Genomic DNA, 14,426 nt, shown 5'->3' on the forward strand with positions numbered 1-14,426 from the left:
GTAAAATAAAAAATAGAATCTTTAAGAAGTACTACTTACCTATAAATTTTTGTGGAATAATAGAAAAATCAAAATTCTTCGAAGAATCAAAATTCTCTTTTATCTTCACTTAAATCCAAAACCCTAGATTTCTCTATATACATTTTCTACAACTTTTGAGAGTTTAAAAACGATTGTTAAGAACGTGAATCTAGTATTTATATTTTATATACTTATTTTAAATCCATAATTAAATATTAAAACCTTTTGGACTTAAGATATTATATAATATTGTAGCAAGAAAAAAAAATGGATAGATAAGGTGTTTATTTAAAAAAATTACATTTAAAAAATGGATGGAAGAAATTACATTTATTTTAATCTTAAAAAATTAATAAATATTGAATAAAAGAGAAAAATAAAATAAAACATATATATATATATATATATATATATATCACAAAGGTTGGTTTTTAAAATTTATAAAATAAATCTAACGTTATTTTTATCATTTTCATTCATTAACATGTGTTTGGATTGTTTTTCAGAATAAAAAATTTATTAGTATGGAAATTAATATAAATAATTTAACAACTTTATTTCCCTCATTGGAATGGAAATAATTTGTATAGTGTGAAGCTTCTTTTATTTAATTTATATTTTACAATTTTCAAAATTAGTACATTAATGAATTGATAATGATTTTAAATATTTAATCTATCTATACTTAATGGTATCTAAGTTCTTGATTTTATAATCCATTAGATTAAAATCCAAGATTCACATGGCCGCGGCCTCGGAGTTCCATGATACGATGAAAGGGGGATTTTGGATTGAATTTTGAAAACCTAGGAAGGAAAGACTAATTATGGGGTCAAAAATTATTTTTTGGCACGTCAAAAGAATGTCAAATGGGAAAGGACTTAAATGTACAAATTAAGATTTTTATTGTATTCACTAAATATTTTTCTATGATCAAATCATATGGTACTAAAAATAGAATGATTAAAATGATATCATTAGTAAAGTACCAAAAACTTCTTGTATATGTACCCACCCCTGGCACCGCCACGTCAACAAAACGTAGTGGTGGCATGTTGGGAAGGGTAATTTAGTAATTCAACTTACCTTCACCTCTGCCGATTCCACGCTATTTGATTCACCCTCTCCAGAGCCCGGACAACTGAACCCAATTAGGGTTTGTGATTTCAGCCTCAAGAACCTTCCCTTTTTCAAGGTGGCCTTCCAAACAAGCCTTTTTATTCCCTTTAGACGGAAAACTTGGCAGTGACAGCAAGGAGCCACTGCACGGGGATCGGACTCCATTTATTTCAGTTTCGAACAATCGCCTATCCTCGGATTCGCTATTTCAGCTTGGAGTGTTTCCGGAGAGAGAGCTGAGAGGGAGGAGATTGGGGGTTTATGGTGATCAGGTCTGATGAATCAACTGTTTTGACTAATCGTTCCACTGTTTAGATTTCTTGATTATCTGGTTTGCTTGTCTAACTGTTTCAACCTGTTGACGATGCTCGATTCTTTGTTTCTCGACGTTACTCCGCCGGGGCATGCACTGTGTTTCCTTTCCGAATATAAAATTCTGAATGGAAATTTTGAGGAAATTAGGGTTTCCCATGATGAGATTGGATCTATAACTGTTGGAACCCATGGTCTAATTCTTGAATTGCTATTTCGGGATACCCTAATTCCCTGTTTTCGGTATAAAGATAAAGATTTTCAGTTCAGTTTCAAAGCAAAGCTCTACATTTAATCTCTGTTTTGATCTTCTTTAGCTATGGATGTTGACGAGCATGGTAACAAACGGGTGTTTCAACGACTTGGAGCTTCGAATGATAGTGGCAAACAACATAAGGTTTGTTACCATTGGAGGGCAGGCAGGTGCAACAAGTTCCCTTGTCCGTACCTACACAGAGAATTACCAGCTCCTCCTCCCCAACAACACCAACCATTCATAAGCAATGGATCATCGTCCAAACGGCCAAATCAAGGAGTACATGACGATCGCAGCTTTTCTGGTGCACGAAGAAGTCCTAATTTTAATCCTACGTGGGGGCGAGTTCATGGCGCTGGTGCAGGCAATAGAGCTCAAGGTAGTGGCGCGGGCAATAGAGTATTTAGGAAAATTGAGAAGCTTTGTAATTATTGGCTTCAAGGAAATTGTAGTTATGGGGAAAAGTGCAAGTTTTTGCATTCTTGGAGTGTTGGTGATTGTTTCTCGAGTTTGACACAGCTTGAAGGGCATCAGAAGGTAATAAATTTGTTTGAATTTTGGTTACATTTGGAGTTCTTGTGCATTTGAATGGATGGGCTGATTGAGGTTTAGTGGACAGGTTGTCAGTGGGATTGCTTTGCCATCCGGGTCTGATAAGCTATATACTGGGAGCAAAGATGAAACTGTGAGGATTTGGGACTGTCAATCTGGTCAGGTTGTTATTATTTAATCTATTATTATTGTTGTTTTTATTATTTTGTTTTTGTGGTGAATTAGTATTTTTACTTTTTATTTCTTAATGCTTTGGTTAGTTGCTGGAAAAGCGTAGGAATATGTAAGAAATCAAACTTCTTGATGGCATCAGAATGAAAACAACTTTGATATTAGAAATGGAGAAAAAAATGAAATAATGCCAAAAATGCTTCTGGGATGGGGATGTAGACGTTGCAGTGATACAAAAAAAAAACAAAAAAACAAAAAAAATGAAAAAGAAAAAGAAATGACTAATGTTTCCTATCAAAAAAACAAAATGCTTGTGGGATGGGATGTGGAACATGGTTCAAAGTCATGGTATCTGTTGTTGACTCAGGGAGTCCTAAACCCTATCGGTCTTAGTATTTTCGATTGGTATTGGATGATACGCAAAATATGTTAGTTAAAAAATAAAAATTAATGAAAATTTTAGAAAAATGATCATAATTAGATGAACTCAAAGAATTAACATCTATCTCACTTGGCATGATCTAAATAATTATAAAAACATGCCTTGGAATTGGTATATGATAATATTAAGAATTAAAAAATTTGAAGCACTTATATTCATTTTTACACCAAGGAACAATTTTTAATAAGGGTATATCTTAAAAATAATTTACACCAACAATATTTTTAATAACAATTTTTACACCAAGAATAAATAAAGTTTCCTATCCAAAAAAAGCAGAAAATGTGTTTGGCAATGCATTTCATAAAAGAAAGTCTTCCTTGCCCCTTGGGAAATGTCATAAAGTTGCTTGCACTGTCATTTGAGGTGAAAGTGTGAAACAACATAAGATGATGTATTTGGAAAAGGATGTGAAACAACAGAAAATGGTGTTTTCTTTCACCATTTGACTTTGGAGAATGAAAGCCATCATCAAAAATGGGTTTTGGGACCTTGAATTAAATGGACCTAAAGTTTAGAATATTGGAATTGTAGTTTTTGAGACCTAAGGGGAAAAAATACCTCCCCTATCCCATATGTATATGAATATTATCTTGGTTAGAATGAAGTTTTAATTTTCAATGGTGTTGAAAATTGAGAAATTGCAAAGGGGTTTTCTATGGTCAAGGGTTAGGGAGTATAAGCAAGAACAAGACCATCTCGTTAGTTGGGACTTAGTGTGTAAGTCTAAGGGGGAAGGGGGATTAGGGTTTGGGAAGATTTCTGTAAGGAATTGTGTTCTATTAGGGAAACAACTTTGGAGGTTTCCTAAGGAAAGTTATGCTTTTTGACATCAGGTTGTTCTAAGCATTTATGGGACACATATTAATGGGTTGGATGTCAATACTATAGTAAGGTAGTCACATCATTGTTCTTGGAAGGCCATTGCACAAGTCACAAGTCTTTTAAGATTTTTCTAGATACACTCAATTGGTGGTAAGAGATGGGATAATAATTTGTTTCTAGGAAGACTTATGGTGGGAGGATTAACTTTTTTGTTCTCAATTCCCATATCTATTTAGAATTATCACAATTAAAAACCTTACTATTTCATCAGTTCTTGGGTCCACTAATCCTTTTTTTTTTTTTAATCTAAACTTCCGCTGCAATCTTTTGGATTTTGAGATAGAATATGTTGAAAGACTCATATCCCCTGTTTCACAGTTGCATTTATCTCCATCTGGTCCTGATTTGAGAGTTTGGTCTATCTTATTCAGGTTTATTTATAGTAAAGTCATTCTTTTCAATCCTATCCAACCATATTGATCTAATTCCATTATTCCTTATTGATTTTGTTTGGAAATCGCAAGCTTCATTTAAGGTCAAATCCTTTGTTTGGTTAGTGGCACTCAAGAAGGTAAACACTAATGACATGTTACAACTAAGAAAATCCTACAAAGTCCTCAGTCCTGATGTTTGTTTGTTGTATATGGAGAGTGATGAAATGGTAGATCATATCTTCTTATATTGTCCATTGAGTTTAGGACTATGGTATAGATTATTCAACTTGGCTCATATGGATTGGGTTCTTCTTAGGAGTATATGTGACATGATGATTGTCTCATATAAAGGATTGGGAAGTACCAGTATAGCAAGGTGTTGTGGCAGTTCACTTGTCTTGCTCTGATGTGGGTTGTGTGGTAGAAAAGAAATGCTAGGATTTTTTAGGACAAGGTGAGAACTTTAGAGGGTCTTTGGGACATAATTCATTTTTTAGCCTCCTTTTGGGATTCTTGCACCACAACTTTTAAGGGTATTGCCCTTAATTTGAGCCAACTTGATTAGATGTTGGTGTATAGTTCCAAGGGTGTGAGCTAGCAAGGATAGATTATTTTTGTATATTCCCACATGGAACATAGTTCGTGGAACTTCATTATTGTATAGATTTACTTGAACTTTGAAGGTTCCTACTTTCTCTTTGTGTAGTTTTTGGAGGATCTCTCATTCTTCTATTGTACTTATTTTTACTTACCTTAATATGTTGTACTGTTGTTTCTCATCAAAAAAAGAATGAAGTTTTAATTTTTTTTAGTGATAAAGTTTTATATTTCGCTTTCCTTTCTTTTTTTGTTGGCAAACAAGCTGTCTTTAGTTTTGTATCTTATGGCCTTTCTTTGTTTTTTCTTTTCTTTTGTAGTGCACTGGTGTGGTTAATCTTGGTGGAGAAGTTGGCTGTATGATTAGTGAGGGCCCATGGTTGTTTGTGGGTATACCAAATGTTGTTAAGGTGGGTTTGAATGCGAAATCTCCTTCCTTTTGCTCTTATTATATATACTATAGTATTATTACTACTATTTTTTTCTTTTTTTCTTTTTATAGGAAATAAGAAATAATATAACTTTAAAAATAAACAGTACTATTGTTTTTTCTTTTACTATCACTGCTATGTTTCATTGCACCTTTTTCTTATAGGATTAGCAACTCGAATATAGCAGTACCAAGCAGATGATATCTTGCCTCACTGGACAATTTATGATGATATTGCAGGCATGGCACACTCAAAATAACACTGAATTGAGTCTCAGTGGACCCACTGGACAAGTTTATGCATTGGTTGTTGGTAATGATCTGCTCTTTGCTGGTGTACAGGTAATTCTTTTGACTACAAGCTGATCATTCTTATTGTCATATAAATTCCATGTGTAGGTTCCATAATAGGTTAGCCAGCACCATATTGAGTCTCTTGGCTTTGGCTCTTAGGTGGTTAAGAAGAACTATATGTTTGCATGGTTCATGTGATTTTAATTTTTAACCATGTCATCAAGGGATAGAATTGTGATAATTGATGTTTTGGAAGTACCCACTGTTTAGGCAAGTGCATGCATTGACAGTTTCATGAGTACTTCGTGCACTCTTGATCTGGGTTGAGTCAGCTTGTGTTGTTTGTCTTTCGAACAGTGTGTTCAAGCTCAGTGCACGCTCTTAGAAAATTTTGAAGGCTTTCCAAGTCTTGAAGGCCTCAAGGATGCTTTGTTATCTGAATCCCCGAATTGAGTACTTTGTTTGTGTGTTTAGCTTGGATATGATTTTTAGCTTGGGGACAACACTTTGTCGATGTTAGCTTTGTGAATTGGTTAGGCTCTAGGTAGGGCACATTTGCCGTTTTTTGTGTTTTCGCACCTCATCTTGGGTATTGCGGCTTCTTTGTATACATCATGTATACCTTTTTTCATTTATAATGCATCTTATTTACCTAAAAAAAAAAAGATTTTTTGCTTTTCTTTTCTTGTCTTTTCTTTTCTTTTCTCTGGCTCTACTTTATTCGTAAACTCATGCATGACTTATTGGTAAGCTTGAGTTGAGGCCTTAGGGCTAGGATCAAAACCTTTGGCAGTATTTGTATTGTATTTCTGTTATGGTTGTTCAGCCTTCTTAATTGGGTAGGCTAAGAGGGCCAGGTTGATTGGTCTAGTCTGGTCGACCAAGCTGTGCAGCTTGCTTTTCGGGTCAAGTGGGTAGGATCAACCTGTTTTGGAGCCCTATTGTGCTTTAAAGTGTTATCATTAAGACTTATCAATTCACAAAGACCTTTAGACTTGAGGTCTATCTTGAGGTTAATGCACTGAAATTTACTTCGCTTTTTTGTGGTGTGGAAGAGGCTTTTGTGCCAGGAATTTGATAGACTTGATCAGGTTACTAACACTTTGAGATAGCAAAATTCCTATTAGAGTCCTCAAATATATTGTCTGAGAAATTGTTAAGGAATTCCTTTCTTGCACCGAGCATGGATTGATTGGCATCAGGAAGGAGATTGAAAGGCTAAAGTTGAAAGAAGCTTAGAGGAGCATATCATGAACTAAAAAGCTAATGAGAGATTTCAAAATCTTGAATGCTCATTTAGGTTTTTAGAAAGCCTTGGTAGCCAAGTGAGTGTTGCAACAGTTTAGGTGAATTGGTTAAGATTCTTGTGTCTTCACTGTTATCTTTGTGCCTTTTTTTATATTTATATCTCAAAATAGTGAGTGATATCTTGGTTGTGTTGGTGTTTTCTCATTGTTGTAAAACCGATGAATACTTGCAAGGTATTTGATAAAATAGTTTAAGGAGAAGATCTTTGATAAATTGATGAAATACATAATTTGCTAAAGAATTTGGAAAATATATTCTCCTCTAGAAAATTCTTTTTATTTTTGATAGGCAAATTAGAAATATATATAAAATAGGTGTGTCACTGAATCCCCTTTTGGTCATTCTTGAGTATAACTGGTATAGTTTCACTTACTGTGCTAATGTGATATAGTTTGGGTTGCAGTTATATTATGTATGGTCTAAAATTATGATGATCATGAACACATTCAAGTTTTGGCTGGCTCTTAGGTTGAAACACAGGGAAAAAAATTGTTGCCTGTTTACATCCACTGGATTCACTCTATCCCTCACATTCCCCTTGCTCTCATGAAAACATGGTCACACACAAAAGCAAGAATAACAAGGAAGAATAAGCGTGTGTTTCTTCTCTTAGAATTTTCTTCTGCTGCAGGATGGAGCAATACTGGCATGGAAATTTAATGCAGTTTCCAACTGCTTTGAACCAGCTGCCTCACTCAAAGGTCACACTCAATCAGTGATCACGCTAGTTGTTGGAGCTAACAGGCTCTACTCTGGTTCCATGGACCGTTCTATAAGAGTAAGTTGGTTTTTAGCATGATATGTATTATCCAATGAGAATCTTTTAGCATGATATGTATTATCCAATGAGAATCTGGTATTCTTAAAGGAGCATCTTTAGAAACATATTTGAATCTGTTTTAGCCACTTAGTCCTTTCCTGATTTGCCTTACGTAATATTTCTCTTTTTTCAGGTCTGGAACCTTGAAAATTTGCAGTGTCTGCAGACGTTGACTGAACATACTTCAGTTGTAATGTCTCTTCTTTGCTGGGACCAGTTTCTTTTATCTTGTTCGCTTGATGGAACTGTAAAGGTTTGTCTTCTTTTTATTCATGCATTTATCCTTATAATTTTGCACTGAATGCTATCAAGTTCTAAGCATTCTAAGTTTTCTCCCCTCTCTCTGGTTTTTTCCTCTTACTTTGTTTCTTTGGCAGGTTTGGGTTGCAACAGAAAGTGGAAATTTGGAAGTAACATACACCCACAATGAAGAACAGGTATGTTTATGATGTTTCTTCTTACAAAGTCTTGCAATCATATTTTATTGAGAGTCCGTTTGACGGTAATTCTAGGAAGCGATTCTATTATTTTTAATACTTGAAAATTTTTATCATTTAAGTATTAGAATAGTTAAAAACGTTTTTTTAAAATTACTATCAAGCACACTCTAAATAAACAGTTTTTTCTTTTCAATAACAAAAAAACAGGAAAACATGTTGAATAACTAAAAAACAAAAAACAATTTTCTATTATTAAATATAGAAAATAAAGTGTTTTTAGAAAACATCTTTTAATTGTTTTCAGTTATTTTAACTTATTTTGTAATGATTATTTTAAAAAATAATTATACAAATACAAAAAATAATTAAAAATAAAAATAACATATAAAAGTTATTTTTAAATCATCTTTAAAAACACAGAAAAAGGGTTAAAAACATTTCAAGTATTTTAAATAGATTTTTGTTTTATAAAATATTAGAGAACAGTTTTAAAAAACCTGTTATAAATTTTTTTTTTCAGAAAAATATTTCCCAAACAAAGTCCAAATTTTTGCAAATTCAGAGCCTAGTGATCTTGTCATATTTTTGTGTCAATTTAGCTTGTGGGGGGAATGTTATGACATGAGGCCTATTGCAGGGTGTTCTCTACCTCTGCGGAATGCATGATCCAGAAGCCAAGCCAGTCCTTCTGTGCTCTTGCAATGACAACACTGTCCGCGTTTACGACTTGCCATCGTGAGTTTGTGCCCAGAATCAATTCCCTTTTTTTTTTTAAAGCTAGTGAAATTTAAGTCTAAATAAAAGTGCTCTTTCTTGTGTTGGGTTTAGATTTTCTGAAAGGGGGAAGATATTTGCAAGGGAGGGGATCAGAGCAATTCAGATAGGACCAGGTGGTCTTTTCTTTACTGGCGATGGAAGTGGTCAAGTGAGAGTATGGAATTGGTCGACTGAGGCCGCGGCTCCTGCTTGATATCCCGTATTGCCTTTTCAATTATTTTATTTATCTTTCTTCCTTTACAATGTGTAAGCTTTTTAGGATGAGCGATTGCCTCAAATCATAAGCACACACCAGGGAAAAAAAAAAGAGAGAGAGAAGAGAGTGTACGCTTCGTACGTATTTACATTGATGTTTTCAAAGAGCGTGATATGTGGTGAGGAATTGTGACACTCTACAGGCCTATCTTCCAATTTACTGGACACCCTTTTTGGCATCAAGGATGATAAAAGCTTAATTTATAAGCAAAGCTTAATTTAAAGTAACTCCAAATTCAAGGTGAGGACGATAATATTCATCCGAACTCTAAAAAGATTGAAGAGAAGTGTGATAATTAATTAATATATAAAATAAATGATAAAAGAATTGCATAAATTGATTTATTAAATTGATTATTTCCAAAAAAAAAAACACATTTTCAAGAGATTTCAAAAGAGTCCATTTAAATTAAAATGATTTCAAATTAATGATTTTAATCTATTTATTTACAAAGAAATGTTTTAACTTAATTACAACAAATGATTTAATTCATGTTTATTTACATTTAATTTTATTTTCAAGAAAAAAAATGATTTTTTGCTTATTTTTATTAAAACAATGATTGAATCCAATTTTATTGAGAAAGAAATGTTAATTTTATTTACATTAAAATGATTTTTATTTACTTTTTTTTTTTTAAAAAAAAAAGGTTTTTTCTTACAAATTTAATTAGGAAAAGGTATTCTGATTCAATTTATATTTAAAAAAATTGCTTGATTATTATTAAAAAAATGATTTTTTACAATTTTATTTACAAAAAATGTTTCAATACAATTTATTTGCAAGAAAAATGTTTTCTCAATCTTTTTAGAAAATGATTTTTACAAATTTATTTTTCTGAAAATTATTCCAACTCAATTTTTATTTACAAGAAAATGATTTCTATAATTTTTATCTTAGAAGAAAGATTTTAGACAAATTTACTTTTAAAAAAAACTATTGCAATCCTTTTTTTTTTACAAATTCATTTACCAAAATGTATTCCAATTCAATTTATTTGTGCAAAAATATTTTTTATTAGAAAATACGATTTTTACAAATTTATTTGAAAAAAAATTTAATTCAATTTGTTTGTAAAAAATATTTTTTACAACTTTTATTTTAAAATTTGATTTTCATAATTTTATCTACAAAAATATTTAACTCCCCTTTTGTTGACCAAAAAATGATTTTTCCGTATTTATTAACACACAAAAAAAATCTAAATCAATTTGTTTGTAAAATAATAATTTTTACAACTTTTTTTTCTAAAAATGATTTTTATAATTTTATCTACAAAAACATTTAGCACTCCTTTTATTGACCTGAAAACGATTTTTATTTAATTTCATACGAATAGAATTATTGAAAAATTATTTCAATTTTACAGAAAAGTTTTCGATTTATTTATTTTTAAAAAGATTTTAAGTTTATTATTAAAAAATATTTCCAGCTTTATTAATTAAAAAAAAAGTGTTATTCCAGATTTGTCAAGAATCATAAAATTAAAATAAAGATTAAAATAATAATAAGACTAAATTTTCTATAAAATTACATGGCTAATTAAATTTATAATGTTTATTTTTGTAATAATAAATTTGAAATTAATATAAAACAAAATAAACTAATATTATTTCTTTTTATTCTCTTGAAAAGACCATAATATAGAACACACGTTAATAAGCTCTTCCCTCAATTAGTACCCTTCACTTCGCTACATAGCTTCCCACTTCTTCTCCATTCTTTCCATGGCTGACATTCAAGAAAATCAGATGCAGCAAGTAGAGAAAGCCACACCTCCAGCACAACATCAAGAGTAATGCTCTTTCTGCCCAAAACAAGAGCACCGCATCCGTGAGATTGGTCCGTTATTGATACTGCTACAAAAATGTCGTAATATGCCGTCACGGAAAATGTGGTTTGGATTTCCCTAATAAATCTAACTATCAAGGTCATTTTCAAAAGAAGCACAACAATTGTAGCATTAATATAAAATATAAAGTTGTTGTTGATGGCAAAATTCCCTTCCCTTACTGGAATAGTAATCACCAGCAACAGAATCTCGATCAACGCATTACAGTGAATCTTCCTTCCTCCTGCAAAAAAGATGTTCGGATGGGTTGTCCGGACACACCCTCCGATGATTAAGTTAGTCTTTTGGAAGCTGTTGGAAAATAGAGTTTTCCTTTGGGAGTGTTGCTCCGTGATTTTCGTCAAGGATGCTTATTGCTTATTTTTTACCTCCCTGAGAGTCTCCTTGGAGTTTATATATGAGTCAGAAAGTATGGTCCTGCTGTGCTAGCGAGTCCCATCGTCATGATTGCGGCTCATAGGGTGGCAAAGCAATCATGACGTTTCTGGTGCGAGGTGGCGGCTGTCAGGAGGGTATTCAGGCGGCGGATGTCACCTCAATTTATGACTTTAAATATCGGGGATGTGTCAGGCGACCTGATAAGATTTGGGAATGTCTTGTCGAGCACATCTTGCATTAAAGATGAGTGACAGTTCAGGAGACTTGGTCGTCTGTACTGTCGGAGTTTGCTTTTTGATTGTGAGCGGAAATAGATCCAGCGAATGGCGAGTATCTGACGAGCCAAGCTATCCGAGGAATCTGAATCGTTGGCCACGGATGTTCTCCGGATAAGCGTTACCGAAGGATCCGGACATGTCTGCCCGGGGAAGTTGAATCGCCCTCCTCTCCCATCCGGGGATAGGCGCCGGATGTGAAATATCCGGAGAAGGTGAAACGTCAGCTGGACAGAATTCCGGATGTGAGATATCCGGGTAGAATGAGCAATGATTTCCGTCCGGATGGAATGAGCGATGTCACGTGTCGCACGGGGGGGCCGTCTGCGTGTCCAAGGGAGAGAGAGCCACGTGGCACTTTTTAGGGAGGGTCCCACAGTTGTCAAGTTCAAAAACTATTTAAATCATAAAGTAATTTTAAGTTTTTAATTAAATTTCTTTTAAGATGATTGATTTTTAAGAATTTAAAAGATGCAAGAAAATTCCATAAAAATTTTTGGTCCCCTATGAATAGAGGATGACCTTATTTAGCCGAAGCACCAAACACCCGAGAGCAACCCTAATCTTGTAAAACATCCTTATATAATGCAAGTTTCATTTTTCTAAATTCTTTAAATGTTGCTTTACTTAACATATTTAGCAACGCCAAATATCTTAATTAGTCTAAGTGTAACATATGAGCTTAAAAATCACTTATATTGTGCTCTAAATTTTGTTGGCCATTTTTACAATTACTTTCATTCTTATCTTGATAAAAAAATTTAAATGAATTTCATCCTACTGAATTATTTTATATTTTTAAAATTTCAAATAATATTAAAAATAATATTTTAATTATTTTGTATGTGTTAATAATAAGAAAACAAAATATATGTATTGCATTATCTTTAAATTTAATCATACATACCATGGGAATGGGACGGATGGAATACCTAGAAGAACTTGCCCATTATCATTGTCAACCGTGGACACATGGCAGAGTGTCCTTAGATTAGGAAGAATGTGATTTTCATATCTGAATCACATGTGTCGGTACCAGACACTAATTGCACAGAAAATCCATACACCGGGGGGAAAAGATAAGGTGATGACTCGAAAACAAACACTAACCTCAAGTTTAGGATTTTCCGGATGAGCTGCTTTTCCTCACCTCTGAACTCCAAAATCTTAATTCCACAAAAAATGGGGTCCAAAATGAACTCCCCAAACTCTCCAATTCTGTGCAAATTGCACACAAACCAGCCATATAACCCCAGAATCAAAACCATTGCCTTCTCTTCTTTCTCCATTCAAAACCAACAAGCACCCACTGATCAGACCCAACTCCCAAAGACTAGTGCTTACACTGTTAAATTCAGGACCCTAGGAGCTTGTAAGCTTGGCATCTCCAGATATCCAGACTTTGAGTATAATGCAGAGGGTGGAACTGGGACTGGGACTGGGACTGCCCCAGTTGTTGAAGATAATGGCTTGAAGGATCAAGTTTCGGTTTGTTTTGACCTGAAAACTCTTTACATTCCACCATTGACCACTGCAACATCTAGGTTTTTGGGGTTGCCTTTTCCACCATTTCTGAGGATCGATATCGTTCCGGAGCTCTTCCAGGGGAACATCAGTCGAGAATCTGGCAAGGTGGATTCCGAAACTTCCATTAATTTGATTGATAAGTTGATTATTGTGAAGCAACTTAGAGACGATAATATGGTTTTTGCCTGTGATTTTGTAGGTTGATCTTGAATTCAAGGCTAAGTTTTTGTTTTCGGTGGGGAATATCTACAGAGCGCCTCCTTTGATGGTGGCCACGGTGTTGACGTCGGAGGAATCAGAAGGCAGAATGAGGAGGGGAAGAGGGGAGAGGCTGGATGGAGAAGGGAAGTGCAGGTTGGTTGGGGTGGCAACAGTTGAAGCCATTGATGATGTCTTCATGAACACCTTTCTCGGCCTTCCCACTGAGTGCCTTGCCAACTTGAATGCCGTTATTACCTACTCCACTTCTTAAATACTTTCAAATTCAGTATCATCCCCATTACAATACATCTTCTGGATTGTATAAATTTTTCATTTAGAATCTATTCAAGCAGAAAAGTTACTGTAACATTCTAAGCTAATTTTATTTTACTAAAAAAAATAAATTAGAACAGAACAATACACTTTTTTGTCTTTTATCTTTTGAATTTGAACTTTTTTAATTCTGAAACCTAATTTTCACTTAAAAATGATTTAAATTAATATAATTTAATTTATGTAATTTGATTAAAAAATGAATTGATCATAAATTAGTAAAATTCTCATGAAGGGAAATCGAATATAACTAATGTATAATTATTTTTTTTCAATATTCCAACTCTTATTTCTCAAGAAAAATAAATCTATTTAAAAAAAATCTTACTCAAAAAATGAAATCAATAACATAAGAACAAGCTAATTTAGATATGAAAAAAGCATAAAATAAATTTATGAATTTATACCACTTATATTAATGGGTAGTCTGCCAATTTGGTTCTCATGCTACTACTGGACCTCTTGGCTTCCAAAATTTGATCCAAGTTGCTCTGTTGATTATTTTGGGTAGCATAAGCTTTTTGTAACTTCTTTTAACGGGTAAAAGGGTCATGGTCATATGATTTCTTTCTATTATCCTTTGGCAAGAACATACTATAAAAGAGTGTCTGTTTGTCCCTTAAAGTGGGGTTGAGTTGGAATTGCATGGATGCCGTAGTGTTTTTCTTAGCATGATGGAGAGCTTGCCAGCCTTTCTCAATTTTGTGGATAGCTGACCATATGACATATGTCCTTGGGCAAATTTCCCTCAATTTTGTGGACAGCTGACCATATGACACATGTCCTTTGGCAAATTTCCCCTTTGA

The 14,426-nt window shown here is 33.4% G+C and overlaps 2 protein-coding genes across 2 annotated transcripts; both read left to right on the forward strand.

Moving 5' to 3' along the window:
* Positions 1 to 1,058: 1,058 nt before the first annotated feature.
* LOC100252191 (zinc finger CCCH domain-containing protein 48-like) lies at positions 1,059 to 9,236 on the forward strand. The gene is made up of 10 exons (XM_002280360.5): positions 1,059 to 1,412; positions 1,770 to 2,245; positions 2,328 to 2,423; positions 5,050 to 5,139; positions 5,400 to 5,501; positions 7,393 to 7,539; positions 7,715 to 7,834; positions 7,959 to 8,018; positions 8,659 to 8,756; positions 8,850 to 9,236. The coding sequence occupies exons 2-10, from the start codon at positions 1,772 to 1,774 to the stop codon at positions 8,989 to 8,991; spliced, it is 1,329 nt and encodes a 442-aa protein (XP_002280396.1). The 5' UTR covers positions 1,059 to 1,412; positions 1,770 to 1,771; the 3' UTR covers positions 8,992 to 9,236.
* A 3,322-nt stretch (positions 9,237 to 12,558) lies between these two features.
* Positions 12,559 to 13,654, forward strand: LOC100247067 (uncharacterized). Its single transcript, XM_002280386.4, has 2 exons — positions 12,559 to 13,191; positions 13,286 to 13,654. Exons 1-2 carry the CDS (start codon positions 12,691 to 12,693, stop codon positions 13,556 to 13,558), a joined length of 774 nt encoding a protein of 257 aa, XP_002280422.2. The 5' UTR covers positions 12,559 to 12,690; the 3' UTR covers positions 13,559 to 13,654.
* The last annotated feature ends 772 nt before the right edge of the window (positions 13,655 to 14,426 follow it).

The sequence above is a fragment of the Vitis vinifera genome, chromosome 16 (assembly GCF_030704535.1).
Source record: "Vitis vinifera cultivar Pinot Noir 40024 chromosome 16, ASM3070453v1".
Taxonomy (NCBI): Eukaryota; Viridiplantae; Streptophyta; class Magnoliopsida; order Vitales; family Vitaceae; genus Vitis; species Vitis vinifera.